General features: G+C 47.5%; 1 protein-coding gene across 1 annotated transcript in view; it reads left to right on the top strand.

Annotated features, from left to right (window-relative positions):
* Window positions 1-24,902, top strand: part of TRIO (trio Rho guanine nucleotide exchange factor) — a 198,986-nt gene that overhangs the window by 154,271 nt on the left and 19,813 nt on the right. The window contains 11 exon segments of the mRNA XM_023752278.1: window positions 8,717-9,009; window positions 10,348-10,518; window positions 13,067-13,162; window positions 16,980-17,128; window positions 18,404-18,470; window positions 20,065-20,168; window positions 21,664-21,733; window positions 22,623-22,712; window positions 23,271-23,363; window positions 24,154-24,204; window positions 24,406-24,483. Of these exon segments, the coding sequence (XP_023608046.1) occupies window positions 8,717-9,009; window positions 10,348-10,518; window positions 13,067-13,162; window positions 16,980-17,128; window positions 18,404-18,470; window positions 20,065-20,168; window positions 21,664-21,733; window positions 22,623-22,712; window positions 23,271-23,363; window positions 24,154-24,204; window positions 24,406-24,483 (1,262 nt within the window).

Genomic DNA, 24,902 nt, shown 5'->3' with positions numbered 1-24,902 from the left:
CGTGGAGCAGTGCCGTGTGGGGCTCAGTGTGGGCAACAGGGCCACGTCCTGGCTGGGCTGATGTGCGGGCTGATGGGAAACCTCCTTTCCCCGGTCTGATCCCCCAGCTGGTGACCCCGAGGGCCCTGTGGCTCCCCCTCTGGAGTGTGAGGGCCGGGAGGTGGACATCAGTGCCTGCAGCGTGCAGGATCTGAGCGTGTGTTTCTCATTTTTATGTCATCTTTTGGAAAGTTGTCTTTCTTTCATCCAGCAAGGATATCTTGAAACATCTGCTTTTGTCCTTGGGTAAAAGTCAGGAATCTGACTCCCTTGAGAATTTCTTTTCTTTTTGTGACAGCTTAGACTTTTGGTTGCAGAAAAGGCCTGCTCTTCATCTCCCGAAAATATATTTCAAGGGCTGGCTCCCATAAAAAGCAGAGAGAATGGCCCTGTCATTCCAAGAAGATAGGGCCAAAGGCTAGAAACTCCCCTTGAACAAAGCCAGTGTTTGCACTGGGGGGGAGAAGGGCTGCATTAGAAAGTAAGCACTAGCCCTAACTGGTCTGGCTGAGTGGATAGAGCCTCAGTCTGAGGACTGAAGGGTCCCAGGTTCGATTCTGGTCAAGGACGTGTACCTTGGTTGCAGGCTCGATCCCCAGTAGGGGGCGTGCAGGAGTCAGCTGATCAATGTTTCTCTCTCATCAATGTTTCTCTCTCTCCCTCTCCCTTCCTCTCCCTAAAATCAATAAAAATATTTTTTTAAAAAAGTAAGCTCCAACATAAAGCGGAGTTTAAAAAGAGGAAAACGTCTGATAACAGAAGTGTTTTGTAACCATGTGGTTCAGCAGTGTGTGACTGTCTGTGCCTGGTTCCCCATGCCCCCCCCCCGGGAGGCGTGTCAGGTAGGCATGCCCCACCTCCACAGTGCCAGGAGGATGTTGTCACAGCCACCACGCTCATCATGTTCTGGAAACCAGCCGCCTGGTGCTAACCTGGCCCAGCCACAGATCACGGGCACTGAGAGCGTTCCTGCCCAGCCGATGAGCCAGGGCCTGGATGATTCATTGCAGTAGATTCTACTAAAGTCCTTACATTGATCAAAACTAATCCATTCTTCCTGTGGTTCACTATCAATAATGCCTCTTTCCTCATTATTTCATTTCTAAAGTGCTTTCAGATCCACACTTTGGCAACATGCCATGTGCTGTTTATCTGATTGGCCAAGCAGAGGATTACACCATCTTCTTTCATTTTTTAATTTAATTTCTCTACATTTCTTTATTGGAAATGCAAGTGATGAGATTCAAATGGAGAAAGACCTTTAAATGAGATGGTTTCTGCCTTGGCTGGTGTTCTCAATGGTTAGAGCATCCGCCTGGGCAATGAAAGGGTTGCAGGTTCAATTTCCGGTCAAGGGAAGGTACCTGGGTTGCAGGTTCGATCCTCAGCCCTAGTTGGGCTTGTGCAGGAGGCAACCAATTGATGTGATTCTCTCACATTAGTGTTTCTCTCGCTCTCTCTCTCGCTCGCTCTCGCTCTCTTTCTCTCTCAGTGGAAAACTTATACTAGGGTGAGGATTAAATAAACAAACAAACTGCGACGGTTTCCTGACTAGAAATTCTGGCAGCCTTCCCCTCACAAGCATGAGTTTGAGAGGAAAAGTGATGCTTGGAGTTTTGCATTTGGTGGTTGGCATAAGCATATTTTCCAACAACTATGTAATGTTTTAACTCTTTTCAGAAACCACCCTGAGAATAGCCGTTAGGTTCTCTGAGAGTAGAAAATCGAGTTTGCACGTTCTGTTAGGTTAGATGGATGTCACAGACCTCGTTTCTCTGCTCCTGGTCAGGTGGTGTTGAGGAGGCTGTTCATAACGTGGCCCCTAGGACTAGAGCACAAAACAGGGAAACTGCTATGTGCATGCGCCCACACTCCTTGCTTTCAGCCTCCACAAGAAGGTAGAGCAATTGTTTCTAATTGAGTCCAGTTGTTTCTTGTTGAGTCTGTTTTCATTAATACCCGTGATTGCAGTATATTGTGTTCTTTCATTCAGGGGTCCAGGGGGTGGGCTGCAAGTGAAGGCTCCCCTGTGAGTTGGGCGGGGCGCACAGGGAGTGAGTGTGTTGGTCATTTGTGTGCAGGCAGCAAGGACCATGTGTTCTTCATTACAGCGTGAGCGTGGGCCCTGCTGTGCTGGACCTCTGGTTGAATCTAGGGATTTTTTTTTTAAAGAAAGCTGGGGAAATGTATTCTTCTCCTTCATGTTTTCTGTTTTCACATCATATTTGAAAGCAAGCACAGAATTCACATTTTCACATCAAGGGCCCACAGTGAAATATTTCACCAAATTGTGAACTAATATAAAATGTTCACCCAGTATTCTCTTGCCTCATTTTCAGCCATGCCCATCCTGCAAAACTAGTGTCCAGTGCCTCTGGACAGCCTCTAACTTTTTTAAAAGAGTCTTCCCCGTGTTAACATGCGTTTGTGTGAGACTCACAGCCCAGAGCAGAGCCTAGAACACCTGGACGCAGGTGTGTGCAGAGAAGCGGCAACTCGGTGAGGATGCAGTGCCCAGTCCGAGTCAGCATTTCAGCCCCTGATGCGTTTTCAGTCTGCACTGGAACAAAGTAAGGATCACTGACTCTGGAAGAGGGCTGACTCACACCTGGAAGAGGGCCGACTCACACCTGGAAGAGGGCTGACTCACACCTGGAAGAGGGCCGGCTCACACCTGGAAGAGGGCCGGCTCACACCTGGAAGAGGGCCGGCTCACACCTGGAAGAGGGCCGGCACATAGGAAAGAGTAAAGTAATACCTAAAATGAAAAACTAGAAAGCAATCAAGTTTTCAGACACTCATTCACAAATAGGGTATAGATTTAAATTTGAAAAAGTATTCTAGGAAGACCTAATTCTATATTCTGAATCACCAAAAGTGTGACCGTATCTGGACAGGTCAGTTTCCTAAAATTCCCCAAGTAATACCCCAGCTTCAACTTACTCCTCAAACCTTGTCAGCCACTACACCTAGCACTCACATATGGAGGCGAAGTGATCACTGTAAGATTGAGAGACGATTCCTAGAGCTGCAGCTCCATAATAATTTACAGATCACCTTACTTTTTATGTAATCTTCAAGAGGATTTCTAGTGTGTTATGGTCCATTTTGTTTGTTTGTGTTTATTCCAAAAAAAAAATGGTTACCTTGATCCCAAAAGCAGGCGAATTAAAATCCAGTTTGAAAATCATAAAGATGAGTCATTTACACAGAAAAATTTGCTCTAGAATATCTGGACCAACCCAGGCAGCAGCCCTAAGCTAACAGTCACTTGCTCTTTGCTTTATCAGTCACTTATAGATCTGATTTTCATAGGTACATGTCAACCTTCCTGGTGTGGTAGAAGAGTTTTCTAAATAAAAACATGGGTTTGCTGAATTGAATTCTTGACAAGACAAAGGTTTAATAGACTAAGTGCCCCTCACTAAACCCTGCCTGGTCTGTTGGAACATATCTGGAGTTATCTTTCTCTGGCACATCACAGTCACTGATAAATAAACATTTCTCTAAGTCTTTACGACCAGAATGTAATCAGCACTTTGTGTTGGACGTGTGCCGAGCCCTGAGTTGGGCTAATCCAGGTCAGAGCGGATGTGCCCGACATCCTGGCGTTGTTACCTGGGCAGATATGGTTGAACACCTCCCGTGGACAGAAAGATGGGCATATCTTTCTTTAAAACGAGCCAGCTAAAATTGTTCCGGGAGAGTCTGGAGGAGAATTAGAAATGCGAGACAGCCCTTTAGTGGGAAGCCTCCCAGTGTTGAACGCGTGCATCTGTGTGGAGGCCGCGCCTCATCAGACATGACGGGTGGTCAGCATGGGTCCCTTGTGCGAGTTTAGCGGACGGTGTGTGGAGCGAGGGAGGCCTGTCACAGCAGACGTGCAGGGACAGTGAAGCCCTGTGACACCAGCCGTCCAAGGGCACAAGCTTCGCCCGGTCTTCCTGCTGCTGCCCAGGGGGCTTGTCTTCCTTCCACATCTCCCAGCTCCACTCTGTCCTGCTTTCTTCCTCCTCTTTTGCTATTGCTTTTTCTATGCAAAAATGTGAGTATTGCTTCATCTGCATGTTAGGCTCTTCGTTTACAAAGACATTTTTGTTCCTTTCCCCCAGCAGGCGGTGAGGAGCCAGTCATTTCACAACCAGGACACGAGGGCCTTGTGCGATACCCAGGCCCAGTGCAGACCCGCCAGGGGGGCTCGATCCTCGGCCCCTTGCTTTTGAATGCCCATTGGTCTGTGAAGTGAGCACTGTAAGGGAAAGGCAGGCTTTAAACGCTAAAGCGCAGCATAAACACAGCAGCAAACATCTCTGCCCCTGGAGCCCCTGCCCATGTGCGGTGGAGACAGTGGAGGAGACACGCTGAGCCCTGCAAGGAAGTGGGCAGATCTGGGGACAGTCAGATTCGGAGGCCGGAGTTTGTATTCAGGGCTCAGTCCTGCTCAGCGGTCCAGTTTTCACTCCAAACACTCAGAAGCATCTTTAGATTTTTCTCTTCTGAAAGCGAGGAGAGGGTTAAAATGAAATGTGATCCTTCTTCGTCTGCAGCTAGCAGGATATGGACCCTTTCCTTTTCTTCTTATGTGTTTTTTTTTAAAGTGCTTTATTAATCACAGATGTCTCAAATTTACAGTCTGGGACTAGAAGACGATTTCTCTTCTCCCAGCAGTTTTAGGGGAGTGTGTGTGTGTGTGTGTGTGTGTGTTCACATGGCGGAATTCTTTCCTGTGTGGGGCTGAGGGTCAGGGCTCAGCTTTGCCCTCCTTTCTTTAGCTTTTTCATTATTTTAAGAAAAAATCTAGCATGGACTTTGCGTGAACTCCAACTTCAGCCAAGAAGCCGTCTCCTTGGGGTTGTTTCCCCTCAAAATAAGGCAAAATCTACTTTAATTGATTTTTCTCTCTCAGGGCTTCAGGCAGCTCACAAGTGACTTTCTCGTACACACTTGAGCATTTTTTAAAATGACTTTGATGTTCTGATCTATCTCTTTATGCTGATGTTTCCTTTGTCCCCTTAATAAGGGACAAGTTATTTTTTTTTAATTACAAACAGAATAAAGTAATTCAGTAGGTTGTTTCATTCATCCTTCACCTAAAAATGATTCTGAGAATGTCTGAGCATGCTAGGCTCAGCAATTGAGCATCAACGCATGAACCAGGAGGTCACGGTTCGATTCCTGGTCAGGGTACATACCTGGGTTGCAGGCTCGATTCCCAACAGGGGACGTGCAGGAGACAGCCGATCTATGATTCTTTCTCATCATTGATGTTTCTCTCTCTTCCTCTCTCTGAAAGCAATGAAAACATAATTTTTAAAAATAAATAAAAATGGACAAAAATTCCCTTGTTGGTTTATCTTTGCTGCTAGCATTTTTCTAAGTCATAAATATTCCAGCAGAGTGAAGTAATGTCATGCAAGTGATTTGGTGCAGAGCTGTTCAGGAAGCCTTGCTGTTCCTTGTAGAACATCGGTCTGCAGCACTCCGAGCGTGGCCTGGCGCTCTGCCCCTTCCTGGTCCGGGACGGTCCATCCAGGCCACGGCCATGTTTAGTGCTCGACCTGCCAGATGAGGGGGGATCTCCTTTGAACCTACTTTCCAAAGTGCAGAGGACCAAATCCTATGCAGCTGAGCCCACAGAGAGAAGCTAGGACACGACGTCTCTAATTTCTTTTTCTTTTGAACCAGTTTGTACAACTACCAGCTCCTTTCCCACGTAAGGCTAGAACGCCCTGAGCATCATCCACCTAAAGGCAGTCCTGCTCAGCAATCCAGTGTTCACTGTAAACACGAAGAGGCATCTTTAGACTTTCCCGTTCTGAAAGCGAGGAGAGGGTTAAAATGAAATGTGATCCTTCTTTGTCTGCAGCTGGCAGGATATGGACCCTTTTCCTTTCCTTCTTCTGTGGGTCCCCAAACTGTTAGTGATGGACCGCAGGTCCTGCTCTCCTACGGATGCCCGCCGGGTCCCTACCTTCAGGCTCAGGCCCTGCCCTCGCTGCTCACCCCGGCCAAGAGCTCCCTCACTTTTCTGTAACCCTGCGAGTTTGGGTGGACAAGGAGACTGAGGATTCCTGGTGGGCATCCTCTTTTCACTTAGGATTCATGTTGTCTGCTACATTGCTCCCATGCCAATGCCCCCAATCCTCATTTTTAGGCACAGAAATACATGTGCAGTCATTTGTTCACGTAGGTGGTGTTCCCCATTACTTCTGATGTCTGAGTATCTGCTTATGAGTGTAAAGATCTGGAGTGTATATGGGCCTTGGTCCTTTGCCTGCCTCCTGGTTCATAAAAGACACGGCAGCTCTCCATCAGTGACACCTCGCCCCATCCCGGCCTGTCCAGGGTGTCGCCCCCACCTCCACCGGTGCACCACCTTCATAGGTATTTGTCTTGGGCAGTTATTCAACGGAGGGCATATACATTGAAGAAATGACTGTTCTTACTGGTAACATATGGATTGTGAGTCAGCTTGGCCAATTTCTTTAGGCTGGAGATTTCTGATGTTTCCATTCGGCACTTAATAAGCACCTACTGTGTGCAAGGCCCTAGGAGTACAAGTCACAAGACAGATGAGCCCTTGCCCTCATGGAGCTTACATTCTCTAGTACATGGGTGTTAGCCCCGACTCCTTCAAAGGCTGGCTTCAGTGCTGCCTCCTCCACGGAGCCCTCCAGGATCACTCCACCTGGTTCCATTTCTTCTCAACCTCTAACAGGCTGAGACCCACTTATAGCATGTGTCCATTCTTGCCTGTACAAAGGCTGTGTGACTCCAGGAAACACTGTGGTCAGCCCATGGGGGGAGGAAGTGGGTATCATTCATCTCCATCAGGTGGCAAGTACAGGGCCTGACTGTGAGTCAGCACATTAAATGACTGAAATATGTCACCATGTCTTTCTAATAGTTAGTACTTGGTTGAATAAATTATCACCTGGCATGTGGATTATCCAAACCCTCCTCTTCCTGGTCCCTCCTGTTCTCACTGAGGGTTCCTGGGGCACATCTCCTTCCTGTGACCTTTATGAGACCCGGAGAAAGCCCCTCGGCAGTCTCGCTTCCTGAATGTCAGCTTAATGGTGTCATTCCCCCCTGCCTCCTCCAGGTGGCACCTGCGGAAAATAAAGCTGATGTGGAAGTGTTTCAGTCACTCATTTAAAAATAAATAAAATAAAAAACATGTATGGTTGTATGTTTTCCTACACACACATATACCAGACATATGGAGGGGGAAAGGGGATTACTCTTGAGCAGAATGCTACCTTGATTAGTTCTGAACCAAAGTCGGCTTCTGAGAAGATCTAGATTTTTAAGAATGAGAGACCCTCCTTGAAATGCCTCATCTGTTTATGGACGATTGCACCCTCTGCCATGCGCGGCTTGGGCCAGGGGAGGAGTGGGACAGCCATTAGTCAGGGCCCCGCTGTCTCGTCCAGGCGTCTGGAGCTTGAGTGGCAACGGCTGTGGCCTCTCACTAATCACAGGATTGGGAGGAAGTGACTCCCTACCTTTTTAAGTGTCTCACATAATGGCCTTCAGGCCACAGAGGTAAATACAGCAGAGGCAGGTGTCTGTCTGGAACAATCTCTCCAATGGCTTAGTTTCATTTATTGTTGAGACTTCAAACGATTTCAGAAAATGCGCATAGTGAATGCTCTTCTTCCTCCTGCCATCCCCTGTGGCAGAGCCTGGGTTCGAGGACTCAGGAGAGGGCCAGCGTCCACGGTCACTGGTTTTCCGTTTGTACAGGAACGCCTCACACATAACCCAGGGTCTGTTGAGTGTCAACCGTTACCTATGTTTTTTTACATTTCCTTTGTTCTCCTGAAAAACCGTCCACTCGGAGCTGACTACATTTAATGTTTGAGATCCGAGGAGAAGGTTCATTTGGACATAGTTTCTGTAAGTGTTTTGGTTATTTGAGGAAGAACTCCTCCTCCTCACATATTTCTTTAAAAAATGTGTTGTTTAGTTAATTGTTGCTGGTATTGACTCCACCGTGGGAGGCAACTTGGCTGAGGCTGAGAGCAAAGAAGCACACGCCTGTGTAGTTTCAAAGTCTGGCTGTGAGCAAGGGGGCACGGTGGACCGCCCAGCACTCCCGCCAGCCTGGCCACGGCCACTGTTCACCGACACTGCACGTTCCAGAGCTGCTGTTTGTCACAGAGTCCGCCCGGTCCAATGTACACGCACACACACTCACACACACGCACGCATGCACACATGTTTCTTTACTGAGCTGTACTTTTCTTCACTGGGAGTGAGTCAGACTAATACACTTATCCAACAGGATTAGTTTTTAATTTCCTGTAAATTCTTCTTTAAACCATTCTTTCTTGGGTTTTGTTTATCAAGAAAATGGGTGAAAATAACTTAAACATCCCATCCTACAGTGTCTGTGACCTTTTAAGTGACAATGACATTTTAAAACTGTGATAATGATACTGATTTGGAGACTTGGGATTTTTTGGAGGGGGCAGTACATCCTGAGAAAAATCGTCTCTAGTGTAACTCAAGTGTGTGAAACATTTGAAAAGCGTGTGTGGGGGGTGGGCCTTCTCTGTGGTGTTTCTACCCGTCGGGTGAGGCACGCACTGGGCGGTGCTGGGGCTCCTGGGACACTGGGAGGACTGGGGCCACACGGTCACGCGCTGTTGTCTCTCTCTGGTCCCTGCAGACTCGCTGTCCGTCTCCAGTAACGATGCCAGCCCGCCTGCCTCCGTGGCCTCCCTTCAACCCCACATGATGGGGGCCCAGAGCTCCCCAGGCCCCAAGCGCCCAGGCAACACGCTGCGCAAGTGGCTGACGAGCCCGGTGCGGCGGCTGAGCAGCGGCAAGGCCGACGGGCACGTGAAGAAGCTGGCGCACAAGCACAAGAAGAGCAGGGAGGTCCGCAAGAGCGCCGACGCCGGCTCGCAGAAGGACTCGGACGACAGCGCGGCCACCCCGCAGGACGAGACCGTGGAAGAGGTCAGTGCCGCTCAGCCCGAGCCGGGCACCCCGGAGCCCTCCAGCACGTTCTCTCCGGGTTGTAGGCATGGTTGCTGGTCTGACTGTTCTCACTCGGTTCTGTGCTCTGTGGTGCCTAGGAGTGTGGGGGGCCCACTGAACCCCTGGGAACAGACTGCTAGACTCAGTGGGGACAGGCCTGGGAGGAGCTGCTCCAGGTTAGCAGGGTCGGGACCTGCATGAGGCTTCTGCAGCCAATCAGAGGCCTGGGAGCTTCCCTCCCACCCCACCCCCCCGGGGCAGGGCACCCTGGGCCTGCCCTTGAGCAAGTGGGTGCCCTGCACCTCAGCTTCTCCCCCTCATTCACCCAGGGCCAAGGCCAGGAGTGCTGGCCAGAGCTGCCCGTCTCAGCAGCCCCTGAGGCTGGAGAAATGTGCCCCCACCCTATATTCACACTTACCTCTGTCCTGAGTAGTAAACACTGGATTATTTCCCTGTCATCAAAGATAAATATAGGTAGGTCAGCCAGGAATTTTTTTCATTTCCTTTTGTGGGGGCTCAGTGGGGTTAATTCTACTTTATTCAAAATTCTTTCATGATCCCCAAGTTGGGCTGGGAGCACTGGTGATGTCCGTGAGGGGCCTGCAGAGGCTTTAACTAGACCCACCCAGATCCCTCATAGGCTTCGAAAGAAAAGGGCAGAGGGAGAGAAAGGACAAGCTCTGTGTCGTTTAATTTATTTGAGGATGTGGGTGTCCTGCTGCCCCCCCACCCCCCGCACGCTTTGCCACGGGCTGTGCTGGAGTGTGTGGTTCATTGCATTCGCATCTTTCTTCTAAATCTGTATCCTCTTAGTAGAAATAAACTGAAATTTTTTCCCAAAAGTAAGAATAGAGGGATATTAATGGGATAATTCCGATTCTTAAAATGCACCTTGGATTGCATTTTTCTTTACACCGTTATGCCCATGGATTTTATTCTAGCGAGGTGCCAAAAGGGAAGCGAACGTGGGCCAGAGGACCTAGAGCACCATCAGGGTTAGGGCTCAAACTTCCGAACGTGATTGTTTTTTTCCTCTCGAAGTTGAGATGTATTCAGAGCCCAACAGATACCACTGGCAGTTCCTTCTAAACACACACTCAGTGGCCCTTCTCTCGTCCAAGTTGGCAAGCAGGGCGGTTGGGCTGCAGGAAGGAATGAGAAGTTACCGTCAGGGTTGGGAAGGTTGTTCCTCCGTCTGCCGTCTGAGCTTCTGTCCAGCATGTAGTTTTCCAGTTAACCCCTTAGGGCTCGTTTCTGTGAACTGACGTTGACAGTGGGGACCCACAGTGTAATGAGCGAGTGTTGGTTCCATTTCAGAGAGGCCGGAACGAGGGCCTGAGCAGCGGCACGCTCTCCAAGTCCTCCTCCTCGGGCATGCAGAGCTGCGGAGAGGAAGAAGGGGAGGAGGGGGCCGATGCCGTGCCCCTGCCCCCGCCCATGGCCATCCAGCAGCACAGCCTGCTCCAGCCGGACTCGCAGGATGACAAGGTAGGGGCCCGGGCCACCCGCGTGATGGGGGCGCCCTCAGTAGCTGCCAAGCTCCAGCCTCATTGCAGGAGATAGGTGACTCCCGGGCCGTCCAAGGGCGCCTGGGAAACATTCTGCTTTTCAGACAGATTCCGCCAGTTTTCATCCCAAAAGCTTTTGGATGACAAAGTCCAGTTAGACTAAGTAGCAGGCCGGCATGTGCTGTCTCTCACACACATGCATTTGTATAAATATGTTCGGTGCATTTTTAATGGTGCTTCAGCAGTTGCCACTTTTAAAGTAAGGTTCCCTCTTCTACTGTCCCGACGGGTCCCTGAGAGCAGCCACAGGCGCCCCGAGCTGTCTGTGTGCCCACCTCCTCGTCCAGCATTAGGCGGCCTGTTCTCTCTGTTAGGTGCTTTTGCACAGGGTGTTCAGATGAGATCGTTGCTGTCCAGTTCCTCTTCCCAGCATGCCACAAATCAGGAGGATCACACGAGTGTGGGGACAGGTGTCCAAATTCAGAGCCACGAAACTCCTCCTTGGAGACGTGCGGAGGCGCCAAGCCAAGTCCATCGGTTTTTGTGTTTTTTGAGTTCTTAGGTAATCGAGAATTATTTTATATACCCCAATTGTAGATCCCAAAATATCAAACAGGAAACCTGATGGCTGGCTTACACGTCCTCTCGCATCCTGGCCCACTGTGCTCCTCCAAACTGTCAGGTGCTGAAAACCGTGCTATGTCGCCATCACTGGTGTGTGGTTGTTTTTTTGCAATAGCTAAGTTTTAGGAAAAAAACATACCAGTTTTCCCCATTCTTCCCTTTTTTCCTCCCCTGACTCCCTCCTCAGCGCCATCACGATCCCTTGCTGAATCGCCTGTTTTCTGACAGGGGGAGGGGGCAGCCAGGGCCAGTGATGAACCGCTGCCCAGCCAGGTCGCACAGGAATCTTGACCTGAGGCAGACGTTTCTCCAGCCCCTTCTCTGCAGAACTGACCTCCTCCTTCTCCCCTCCTGGCAGTCAGCGCGCAGTCAGGGAGCTGCGGGTCTTGGCTGGAGGATGTAGCTTGGGTTTGAGTCTGGAGTTTGGGGTGACTGAGGTGCACACCCTACACTGTCAGGGGTGGGAGGGAGCAGAGATGCAAGAGGACCTCACCCCTCTGCACAGAGCGGACTCATCAGGATATGGGGTGCGTCATTTCTCTAACAATCCCTACGTTGTTTCGTAGTATTCTAAGCTGTACCGTTCTTAAAAGCAGAAAACTGAAATGTCTTAAATCTGCATGGTCAGCCAAAAGGGAGGTGCTAGGCCTGGTTATTTACCAAGTAAGAGTATTTCTTCTCCACTTAAACAGTGGATTGCATGATATTCTTCTGTTTGCTAAATGGTTTATTGGTTACTGCGTTACCTCATTGGGTATTATTATCAACAGCAGTTCTTCGTTTACAAAAGTCTATAGTGATGTTCCCAGAGAGTATATTTCTTGTGACTAATATTTTGTTTTGTTCTGTTTTCTCTTTTTGTAAACTTTCACGGCAGCATTATGTTGATTTGTGTTCTGTGTCTGTTTTGGCTCAGTTTCCTTACCTCTCCATTTGAATTGTTTCCCTTGTTTTCTTCACCTCATATTCCAGATTTCATTAGACCAAGCCAACATTTGTTTTGCAAAGTGCATACCTGAATCCACACATGTAGAAGCCTCGTTGTGAATGTATAGATCCGTACTGTCTGCTGTGAGAAGTGCATCGCTAGGACAGCTAGCTGTGTGTCGCATGCATCTCCGCTGCCCTTACTATGAAGCGAGGCTCATATTACGCCCCTCTTCTAGTTTCCAATCGATGAACAGCGCAAGTAATCCGCAAACACACGGTGTTTGCCAATTACTGAACTTGAACGCAGTAGCCCTTCCCCCAAATTCCTTAAGTGTCACCCCTGTGCACCCTGACTCTCGCCGTACACGGCGCCTGATAGCTTGGGAGGCCACAGCTCTTCTGTACTCTGCACTAATGATTGGGGAAGTGGATGGCACAGGAAATGGTGAGCTCGTCCCCCTCCTCCCTGTCTGCTCAGCGTGCCCTGGTTCCTTTTCCTCCTCGTTTCTTTCTTTTAAACCCATAGGCATTTTTAGTATCTTGTTTTGTTTCCTGATTATTTAAGGATTCACTCATTAGACCGTAAGCCTTTCATTCTTCCATTGATCAGAGTCTGTATTTTTTTCTCCTTCGCCAATAGCCCAGCCAGCAGTTGCAAAAGTTACAGTTAGGATTCTCCCGTGCCCAGGCACCTCTCTGAAAAGCGTTATGATGTTACATGACTGCGGATTGAAAACAGACACTGTCTGCTTTCCACATGTATCCCAGACAGGTTTTATTTAATACTCTATGTCAGAATATTGTAAATTTAGAGGGATGACTTTAAATAAATGCAAACAAAGACAAACTTGTGGTCTTTTTGTCTGGAATTACTTTTAAGAAGAGCTTGAGCTTGCAGGAGGATTTCCTGTCTGTCCAGTGACTAACATAAGGCATTCCCCTCCCCCCTTTCTTTTTCTTAACTTCTTCCATAGGCCTCTTCTCGGTTGTTAGTCCGCCCCACCAGCTCCGAAACGCCGAGTGCAGCCGAGCTTGTCAGTGCAATTGAGGAACTCGTGAAAAGCAAGATGGTAAGGCTTTCCGAGGAAGAGGTGCGGAAGCTCTGCGTGCCGCTGCAGCGCATGGGCCTTGTCCGTGTGCTGCTCTTGTGCCCTTGTCGTGAGGGCTGCAGAATGTGTCCGTGACGTCTTGCACAGTGGGCGTTCCCAAGGCCACCCTCACTTCTACCAGCTGCAAGAGTCAGGTCCCCAAGACCATCCTCGGGTTCAGTAGTTCACTGGAAGGGCTCACAGAACTTAGAACAGCCACCATTGCAGAGCCTTACTGTGAACAGACACAGATTAAATCCAGCAGGGTAGCGATGCAGTGGGCTTCGACGTCAGGCAGAAAGTTAGGAAGTTAGACAGGGAAGGCTGCTAGGAGTTGGCAGATAACTCAAGAAAGAACTGGACGCCACTGATCAAGAATTACGGATCGTGTCCGTAGGAACCGAGTTAAACCTCGGCCTGGCTGTCTCTTTGAGAGACAGCTGATGAATGGTCCCAACAAAGGATGCTTACATTGTAGTCAGTGAGTTTCAAGCATCCTTAAACAGTTTAAAAACAGCCTTTCATACACATCAGTTATATGACCATGAAAATCATCCTTGTCTGTGAATTTAAATAGTTTCCCCAAGAAATGCTATAAGGCAACACTGTCAACCTGCCAGTCAGCAGTCTGCACGTATTTACATTGCATTCCACTTCAAGTGGGCTGAGGTTCGCTGTGATTCACTTAGGTGACCGCTAAGTGGAGAGGGGTTCTATGGCTGTCTCTTTCCCCTCTTACTGGTTTATTCCTCCTTTGCAGCTTTACACCCTCACGTCTCTTCTGAAGTTAACAGGCATACAGTTGTTGGCATTGCGGGAAGGGCATAGGTTTGGGGGTCAGGTAGATGTGGGTTGAAACTCTCCTACTTACTGTCTCTCAGCTATGAGCTGGGACCGTGAATGCAGTGCGGTTTGTTAAGCTCCTAGCAAGCGTTCGTCGTGTGGACATTCACTGATGCCTCTCTTTCCCAGTGGGAAAACCACACTTATTCTTTTGCTGACAGACTCGCCCCTTCTCCATCCTCCAGGGAACATGATCTAGATTCTGCCTTTTTTCCTGGTCCAAGAGAAACATAACTGCATTGATTTCCTGTCACTGACCCTTCCATGACGAACAGGAACTATTTTGTGGGTAAAAACCCTAGTGACTCTTTTTAATATTCTTCGCCCTATCCTGGCCCCTGGGACTCTGAGTTGCTCCTGCCCATCCCACCACGTGCTGGTGGGATGATGTTCATTTCCGTGTGGATGATGATCTCTTAGGCTCAGGCACCTTCACGATAGGATTTGAACCCTGAATGGTTTATGCATCAGAAGCGAGGTATTCATGGATTGGACTGGGGAGAAGGTGCTCGAAGTATTATATGCTTGAAGTATATATGCAGAAGTATTCAAGGAACAACCTTCTGACCCGAAAACCTGAGCGTTCTATCTGAAAAGTCAGAACCACCAGAAAGCTTCCCAGGTTTGCTCCCCTCTCCTGTCTCCACGTTCCTGAGAGATTGTGTATCTTCTGTGTATCTTCCCTGAGCGTCAGCAATGCGGCGGCAGCAACGGACAGCTATAGTGGCTGCTGGGATTTGACTTTGGGGTTTTCTTCCGTTCGTTGTTCTAAATATAAAGTGAGATACAAGAAAGAATGGGGATTAATGAAGTAAACAGCTAACTCAAGATAGTAGAAGAACAAAAAGTAAACCAAAGCAGAAGGAATGAGTTCATAGAGATAAAAACAGAAGTTATTGAGCTGGAAAAGAGAAAATAGTAGAATATATAAAACCAAAAATTTTTTCTTTCAAAAAATATAGATATCAGGTAACCTGAAAAAAAGAAAGAAAGAAAGCACAAATTCACAAAATAAGACATTATAGGGGAGCAGCAAACAGGAAATTGAAGCAGTCATAACATTACTTTGTTCAACTCTTTAAAAGTACGTTTGAAAACCTGGATGAAATCTGCAGCTTTTAAGATATAATTTAACAAAACCAACCTTAGAAGAGAGAATCGCTACAAGACCTTTCTTCATCTAAGAAAGAATGTTGACAAGGACCTACCCGCCACAACACCGCCAAGCGCAGAGGATCCACAAGTAATGCATCCGAATCTGCCATCCCGGGTCCGAGGCAGCTGTGGCTGTGGCAGCCTCCCCCTCGCACGCTGCTTGTGGAAGAGGCAATGGGCAGCGTTGAGGGAGTGGACGGCATAAATGTGACGAGAACACGCAGCCCTGACTGCGCCCTGTCGGTGTGTGCACCCAGGTCTCTCTGGATGCCTCCCCACATCTGGACCAGCCATGTCTCAGTCCAGACAGCCTTTCCAGCCGCTACAGAAACTGCCTTGCGGACATCACTGAAGTCCAGGACTTCACCTCACTTGCTCCTGGGCGAGGGCAGCGAGGGCATCTCTCCCTTCTTTTTTTTCTCACCATTCAAGTGGACAGAGTTCATTCCGAGCTTCAGCTGCTGGGAGTCTGGAGAGGAGGCCTCCCCTCGTTCTTCAGACTCACCTCCTGCCAGGACCTCCAGCCAGGACCTCCAGAACCAGCGGGCGCGCTGCAAACCACTCGCTGCCAGTTAAGGTCAATAGCTATTTATTTGAAACTCAGAGTGCTCTTCTCTCATTAAACCCTGTTCCCCAACTGCGTTTCGCAAGTCAGAGCAGCAGTTGGTGTGTTCCCACAGCTCCGTGGGTGTGATGAGCAAGATTGCACGCACAGACTCTGTGTCCTCCAAGCTGTGCTTCGTGATGGAGTAGCATTGTTCTCTGAAGGGGAGAAAACAGGACACGTGTTGAGGTTTTAATTTGGTAGGAAATACTGTGTTCTTGCAGTTTGTGTTGGGCTTTTTGTTTGAAGATAAGTCAAGCACATTTTCCTGGTTCAGTCGCTAAATACTTCTCGGTCATCTCTGAATGTTCAGCGGGGCTGCTTCGGAAACTTTCAAACTATAACCTATGCTTTGTGAATTCAGGCTAAGAAAGAAAAGTAATATGTACCAATTAGAAAGCAATCAGCTGCAAATCATTGTCACGTTAACCCAGAGAGAGAAGTCACCAATATTTAACTCCCAGATTTAATCGCCTGCAAAGCTTTGCTTGAGGTTCTACAGTAGATACAACAACAAAAACCATCACCTGCAGAAACTAACATCCAAGGGGTGGGGGTGGGGGGCAGGTAGGATCAGTAATTGAGGCCAGCATGCCTGCTTCCTCCAGAAGAGACAGACAGGAAGTGCAAGTGCCCCTAAGACAGGCATCATGGTTAGCTGAGTGATCTGTGTGCACCAGAGTATGAATCAAGGCTTCATAGATCATTGAGAAAATAGCAAGTTTGTTTAAAATACAGATGGCAGATGCTGCCACGTAGCCCACGGTAAGGCACGTGGGTGGACGTATGGAGTAAACGGGCAGTGGAGGCAGTGGCACACATTTCTGAACCGATCACGCTTTCAAAAGGCAGGACTATAACTGAAAAGACAATTTCTGGATTTGAACTGGGTGCAGTGCTCTAGTGTAAACATGTATATTTTTCTAATTATTTGTAATAAGGAATAGACTATATCAATGGCTATAAATTGAGTTTTTTTTCATTCTAATGTTCCTCTTTTATCCAGCTCCTCTTATTCAGCTTTTTTTTAAATAAAGTTGGGAGGATTGTTATTAAATACTGTATAATTTCACAAAAATAGATTTTCTGATTTTGCGATCAGCTCTACTGTATCTCCTGAGTGTGAGATTTTCTTACCCAGATTTCAGCCCCGATGACTCTGGGCAGAATCGTGATTGGGGATGTCATTTCTTTCAGGCGCTGGAGGATCGTCCCAGCTCCCTCCTCGTTGACCAGGGAGACAGCAGCAGCCCCTCCTTCAACCCTTCAGACAATTCCCTTCTCTCCTCCTCCTCGCCGATCGACGAGATGGAAGAAAGGAAGTCCAGCTCCCTAAAGAGGCGGCAGTAAGACACACACGTTTGCTCTGTCATTGTTTGGGTGGCTTTCCTCCCGTCGCTGTCACCTTCAGAACTGGGGCTGGGTCTCATGTCTGACTGAGCGCATGAGGAGACCCAGGGTCTCTGAGTAGCTGCACGTCTGCTTGAAAAGCCCTCAGGCCCCCGAAGGGCTCAGTCAGCCATCGCTGCAGTTTTTATTGTTTCATTTGTGTATTATACAACTTAATTTTTAGTATGTTTTTATTGATTTTCAGAGAGAGGCAGGAGAGAGAGAAAGAAACATCAAAGATAAGAAAGAAACATTGATTGGCTGCCTCCTGCATACCCCCTACTGGGGATCCAGCTGCAACCCCAGGCATGTGCCTTGATCATGACCTTTTGGTGCGTGGGACAACACTCAGCCACTGACCCACACCGGCCAGGGCACAAATCATTCTTATTTGTTCATAAATTCGAGACAAGAATATCCCCTCAAATTTGTGGTGAGAAGCTCCTATACTTTCTATTGTATGCACAGTTGTGAAGGAAAAAGAAGGGAACATAAAATTAAATTCAGTCTCCAAAACCATAATATTTTCTGAATATATATTAGTGGTAGGTTTCTCTGTTCCAGTAAAGTGTCTTACAGTGAAAGAAGAAGAAAGAGCCCTGATAAATATTAGGTTAAACTGCCTTTGAGGGAAAGAACACTGGTAAGCTGCATAGGGGCTGTGTCCGGGCACCTAGATGATGGTGCGCACATGGGAGGTGTTTAGTCAGCGTGGGCTGGTTGAATGAATGAATGAATGAATGAACAAACAAAGGTATGACTTCAGGCTAACTGGGTGAGGATGTGCTCTGCTGATAAGTAATTGTCTTCTATTATCTGAGTAGCCTTATGCAGTTACTGAACCTTACAAAAAGAAACACTTCTGTGTTGTTTTTTTCCTGTATGTTCAGAGTTTACAATGACAATCATTAAAAGACAAAAGCCTGCTTCCTGCAATGTCATGCGTTATAACAAAGTTATGTCTGTGCTTCTCTTGGTTGTTCCTTTACGTGTCGGGTCTGGTGGTGGGAGTTCGCCCTGAGTGGGAAGTGTCTTGTGACCACAGCCCTCAGGGGTCACCAGGTGCACCTCCCTGGATTTGGGACACTCAGGATTGGAGACTCTGTGGTGCAAGTCTGACATGTTTCTTCGCATTCCTGGGGGAGTCTGCCCCGACAAAAGCAAACGTGCGGAAGAATTCCTTTAGAAAATGAAGAGTCTAGATTATAAACACTTTTTCTCTCTCTTTCTAGCTACGTTTTGCAAGAATTAGTGGAGACAGAGCGTGACTACGTGCGGGACCTCGGCTATGTGGTGGAGGTATGTTTTCAGAGATTTAATAACCTGTATCGGTCCCCAAAGTCCACAAAGAGGTATCGTGTTACATTTTAACACTGAGACTTTTCTCCAAAGCTTTAAAGACGTTTTTGACAAAAAAAAAAAAAATCATTACTGAAAATAAAGTTGAGCCAATTATCTTAACAATCAATATTCACTTTTAAAGGCCTCTTTCTGCCTAATGTACCTGACATGCTCATTTTTAATAATTAAGTTTTAAAATTATGATATCTAACCATTGTAGCTATTATATGGGAGCCTTGCCTTTAATTATTGTACAAGGGTAGCTATCACCACAGAAATGCAAACATCACTGGTTAACAGAGTCTGTGCCCAGCTGTGGATTCAGTTCCATCCTGAATCTGCCTGGCTTCAGAGAATGGTCAGTGGATGCACCAGACCATTTGCTTATCGTTTTCCCAGACACATGTCTCACCATTTTCATTGTCTGGAGGTTGCTATGCCCTGCATAGCCATCGGAAACCACTGCTGGGGTCAAAGGCTTTTCCCTGCCTTTAAGCTCAGAGCATGATCATCTCCATAAACTCAGCTCATAGAGCTATTTTTATAGCATAAAACCTTATCACCTATCCCTTCAACTTTGCAAATATGTGTGGGACAATGCTTTTGGGGTCTGTATTCTATTAAAAGTAATGGCTAGTAAGTTAAATGTGTAACAAAAAGAGTTACCATATTTGCTTTGACTAGAATCATCATTAACAGCAAAAGAAGTCACTTGAATACTTAAGAGGTTCTGGTACAGGCTGAATTCCATGTGCGTTAAATAGAAGTTTTAACCACATTTTAGCAACATATTTAATCAGCCATTGTTAAAAAAATCAATCTATGAAAAGAGTATAGTTAAATACTGCTTTAACAAATTATGGAAATAATCCAAAAAGAAAAGAAAATCTGTTTATATGAGAAATGCTGAGAACAGAGGAAACTTTCTGGGCAAATAGTTAATATTTATAAGATGATTTGTTTTATGGAACCATCTACATTTATTTAAGCTTCTTCAGTTCCTTAGAAGGACTGTGATGACGGATGGAGAGAAAACCATGGCAATGAATGTAACTGTGTCCGTTCTGCTTACATGTACACACTGGCCCTGAACATCAGGGGTTTGAACTGCATAGTCCACTTACATGTGGATTTTTTTTCATTAAATACTGTAAATGTATTTTCTCTCTCTTACGATTTTCTTAATAACATTTTCTTTAGCTCACTTTATTGTAAGAATACAGTATGTAATACACACAACATAGAAAAGATGTATTAATTGACTTTGTTATCGTTAGGCTTCTGGTCAACAGTAGGCTATTAGTTGGAAGTTAAGTTTTTGAGGAGTCCAGTTATATGTGTATTTTTGAGGGCACTGGGGTTGGCACCCCTAAACCCCTGTGTTGTTCACGTGCCAGTTAAGGACCCTTTCCATATAGGATTTGTATTTGTTTTTAAATAAAGAATTGGTTACAAGACATGGCATATGTCTGTTTTGTCCCTTATTACTAAACCATCACTTGGTACAAACATGTTCAATGTAATAAACATGTTTTTAAATATTTCATTATAGGGCTACATGGCACTTATGAAAGAAGATGGTGTTCCTGATGACATGAAAGGAAAAGACAAGATTGTATTTGGCAACATCCATCAGATTTATGACTGGCACAGAGAGTACGTAAAGTCCATGTCACGCTTGGTGGTGTGCACACCGCGTCCCGGTCAGACCCCCACATGTCAGCGAATGGGGACGGATAGGCATTGGGTCATTGCATTTCCTTGCCTGTGCAGCTGGGGGAGGCAGCTGGTGCACAGGAAGTATTGATGGGCCGAGAAGTTTTGTGGTAGCTTTTCATGGCCCGCGCAAGAGTCTTATCTCCTTCGTGCTGGTCCATCCCGGGGCCCTACCTCAGGGTGCCGAGCCTCACCACCTGGTTCATAGCCCAGCCTGACCTTGAGTCCTTGACATCCCCCCTTTGTGCCACTGTCGTCAGCTGCACACCTGGGTCATAGTGTGACCCCCCCCTCATGGGATTTCTGTGAACGGGAACCGAGTTAATACACATGAAGCACTTAGAACATCATCTGCATAGAGTAAGCCTCGATACATATTTCTAAAGAATTGCAGCCACCTCCTGAATAAATAGCGATTACACTCAGAGGGTCTTGAAGATGCTCATCTTCCAACTCAGTTTTAATGGAAAGCGTGGGCATGATTGCTCATGGAAGTCAGATTTGGTCGCGGTACATTGCCACGCCTTCCCTAACGAGATCCGGGTCAGGGCTGACCCTACAGCAGCCGCCCGGCCTGCAGAGCTGGTCACTGCACGTCCATCCCTCAGGTCACTTGCTGCTGACTTTAAAAATCCTTCATCCAGGGATTGCTCTATGTCAGCTGCTGGTGCTGTTGTGGGCAGTTCACCTGCACTGTCCGTTCCCCGTCCTGTGGGCAGCTCCTGCCTTCCTGTCTGTGTGTGCATCGCGTCCCGAGCCTGCAGCACCTGTCATCACTTCTAAACCCAGTCAAGTGCTCGCTTCCCCGTGAGCCCCGACCACTCTAGGCAGGCGTGCTCCCTCCAGGCAGATGACACATGCAAGGGAGCTTTTGAAACTGGACACACCCTACAGATACAAGGAGGATTGCCATGGTGTGTCCCAAGTGGGGTTGTATTATTTCAGTATCTCTCTCCCCTAAGGGAATGTAGGACTTTGAGCCCAGGTCTTAGTTGTTATATCTCCTATAATATCTAATCCAGTCGGACTCGGATGAATGCCAGGTCAGTTTTAGGAGCAGCTCTAACTTACGGCTCTATAGCCTGTAGACTTTATAAAGGGATATTTGGTACTATTACCCAGACTTCTATGCCCAGCGCTGGTTTTTCAGCTGTGACAGGGAAGGGGAAAATAACTGGTCCTGCTGACGAGACAGAGATATTGGCACCCGAGGTTGTGTCTCCCACAACAGCTGCAGACCTGGGGGATATTTTAACCCAAAGGCTGCACACGTTCAATACAGACTGATTGGCTTTCAGGTTAATAAAATAACAAGCATAAATGTGGACACATGAAAGGGATGATAACAGGACATACACCACACACAGCTGCTGTCCCAACAAGGAATGCCCACAGCCATTTCGTTTCTGTGGTTGTCATACTCCTCTCGTCTCAGCTTTTTTTTAGGGGAGCTGGAGAAGTGCCTTGAAGACCCAGAAAAGCTCGGATCCCTCTTTGTGAAACATGTGAGTGTGATACTGTTGCTTATGTGCCGTTCTGATACTGTCCTGTTTAGTGATTGGTTTGTCAGACTGAAGGCGAGCTCGCAGTTTACACACGTGTTTGTGTGAAGGCTCAGTGCCAGAGCGTCGGGTCAAAGCTCCCACACGAGGGCGCCCCGAGGCAGCCAGGGCAGCGTGCAGGAGGGCCTCCCTGTGTCAGTGTCAAAGGGCTGCCTGTCCGTGGCTGAGTCTAACACAACGTGTTTCTATTACTTCGTAAGGACATTCTGGGGTGAAGCTGGCATCTTTTCTGTGAATGTGCTGGTGACGGACATTTGCTGAGATGCCGGCAGTTCCCCACCGTTGGCTCTGCGCCTCGGTGCACCTGGTAGCGCCGAGCAGAGGGCTGGTGACACTTAGCATTTGGGAAATAGTTTTGAGGGACCGTAGGGGTGCACACCACACCTGGAGCTTCGCCAGGCGAAGGATGGCTCGCAGTCTGCTTGCCCTGCCTTCATATTTGAGACGAAAGAGCTGTTTCTTCCCAATAAAAACAGCCAGGCTTCCTAGGGCCACTGGAGGTTTGAAGGGTGGGAGTGTTTCTTCCTTTAATGAGAACTGTGTTCCTTTGCTGTCTCGTCTTTGCCAGGTAGAGTGTGTGAGTGTGTGTGTGTGTGTGTGTGTGGGGGGGGGGGTTGACATATCCGAGGGAGTGATAAAGGAGGTCTGTTTCTGGAGCCACAAAGGAGTGGGCTGGTCTATGTCAGGAATCTGGAATGTGCTCCCAAGTCTAAACCATGCAGTTTTGTTTTAGGAAATTTCCTTTCTGAAGGTACTGAAATGTGCATGTGCTCTTATATTCTAATGAGCTTCCTGTTGTTATAACCTGTCTGTCTGCCTTTGTCATCCCCAGGAGAGAAGGTTGCACATGTACATAGTTTACTGTCAGAATAAGCCGAAGTCTGAGCACATTGTCTCAGAATACATTGACACCTTTTTTGAGGTAAGATCTAAGATAGAAACAAAGTTTTTCTGAATCTTTTGTGATAATTTAAGCTTCTCAAAACTTTAAGTATTAATGGTCACCCAGGAAACTAGCCTCAATTCTAAGAGTTCTGGACCTGTGTTTGGTTCTTGGGATTCAGTCTGTGGTCGCATCCCTTAGCATTCAGAAGACTGGGTCATTGTGAAAATAGGGGTTTTGTTTCATTTTAAATCTGTTTTCAACTTAAGGCTCATTACACATTCAGAATATTTCATGATCTAAATTTTTAGCCTAAAACTAAAATATGTGTGTGAATAAAAAGGCAATTGAAAGAAAGTCTTTAAACAAGCATCAAAGCAAAGACTGTTTTGAAAAACAGCTCAAGAAGGTTAAAGTATAAACTTTGGACATTCTGAGAAATAGTATACACTAGTTGGTTTTTGTGCAGCGTGGCCTCTTTTCTCAGTACTTTTATTCTGGTGTAGTGAGCATTTCTGACAAGTGTGCAAGGACTAAAAAATGCCCTTTAAAAATAAAAAGACAATACTTTTTTTTCCCCCTCCTTTAAAACCACAGGACTTAAAGCAGCGCCTTGGCCATAGGTTGCAACTCACAGATTTATTAATCAAACCGGTGCAGAGAATTATGAAATACCAGCTGTTACTGAAGGTAAGGACTCGTCAGGTGCTCGTTCTGGTGTCGGGAGTTTGGTAAAGCAAGATGCAGTGAGGGGAGAAGGAGGGTCCAGGAGTGAGGGAGAAGGAGGGTCCGGGAGGTGAGGGAGAAAGAGGTTTCAGCAGGTGAGGGAGTTCTTTTCTGTAAACAAAACATGAAGCAGTCTTGTTATTTCTGATTTTAAATATTTCAGAATAGGCTTTTTAAATATTTCAGAATGGAATAAGACACCTTACGCTGTTTTCTCAATTTTTTGTTTATATCAAATTCTGAATAAAAATGTCGATTGAAGTAAACTTTTTTCCCCACCACAGACCTTTGAATACTAATGATTTTTCTTCCGCTCTGTTGACCTTACATATTTTCTCATCTTCTCTGAGCCTTGGATAAAATTAAATGCTAAATCCCTGCCTGTTCCTCTCTGTTGGCTTAGCAACAGCCCTTGATGGATTTAAATTCCTCAGCATTGTCACCATTTCCATGATACACGTGACAGTTCAATGTGCTGAGATTTCTTTCTTCTGTAAAAATTAGAAACGGGGTATAAAGGGGCCAGAGCTGGGCTTGCACGGAAGCAGGAGCCCTTACCTGCTCGGACAGGGTTGGTCTGGCTTGGCTTGGCTGCAGCTTGAAGTCCACGTAAGGGGAACTTTTCCTGGTGTCACTGGGAGGGAAACACCAGGAACAGAACTGAAGCGCTTACGCCAGAGCCGGGCATGTCAGGACGATCCAAAGGCTAGCTGCCGCCACAGCACCTGCTCAGCCCTCTCCACTCCCCTTGCAGGACTTCCTCAAGTACTCCAAGAAAGCCAGCCTGGACACGTCGGAACTAGAGGTACTTACCCCCGGGCTGTCCCCACGTGCCTCCCAAGCAGCCCGTCCCTGGCAGGGTGGGTCTCGCCACCACCTGGGCCCCCTGCCCACCCACCGGAGGGCTGGAGGGGGGAGGACCTGGACTCGGAGGTGTGGGCGGGGGTTGGCACTGCAGCTTTTCCCTGGAAGTTGACGGCCGACTCTGCTGTGTCCCCACCCCCAGAGAGCCGTGGAGGTCATGTGCATCGTGCCGAAGCGGTGCAACGACATGATGAACGTCGGGAGGCTGCAAGGATTCGACGTAATGCACTGTCCTTCCTTAACCTGCCCCTCTGGCTTCCATCCCCTCCCGGGTCGGCCTGTTTACCGCATGTGTGGGAGCTGGTCCTGTCTGCTTGGTTTTCTGTCTTCTCTCGCTTTACTTCAATCTGATTGATATTTCCCTTCACTCCTTTTTGAAACAGTTGACTTGCTTTCTGGCGAAGCGGTGCAGGCGTCAGGGAGCGCTGTCCTGTACATAGTCATTTATGCAGTTTTATCCTTTCAGTGAGCATTTTAGTGTTCTGGATTTTACAGCACCAGCCAGTAGTTTTGCGATAACCAGGCCACGTTTGCTACAAAAAGATCAACCTCAGTGGCACAGCCGCTTTGAGTGACATCGCGTGCCCGGCTCTGTCTCATCGTTGGAGTGTTTTTCCGCAATCATGATAGCTATTGGTG

This window comes from Myotis lucifugus, unplaced genomic scaffold (assembly GCF_000147115.1).
Source record: "Myotis lucifugus unplaced genomic scaffold, Myoluc2.0 scaffold_0, whole genome shotgun sequence".
NCBI classification, from domain to species: domain Eukaryota; kingdom Metazoa; phylum Chordata; class Mammalia; order Chiroptera; family Vespertilionidae; genus Myotis; species Myotis lucifugus.
This window is presented reverse-complemented; position numbering and strand designations above follow the sequence as displayed.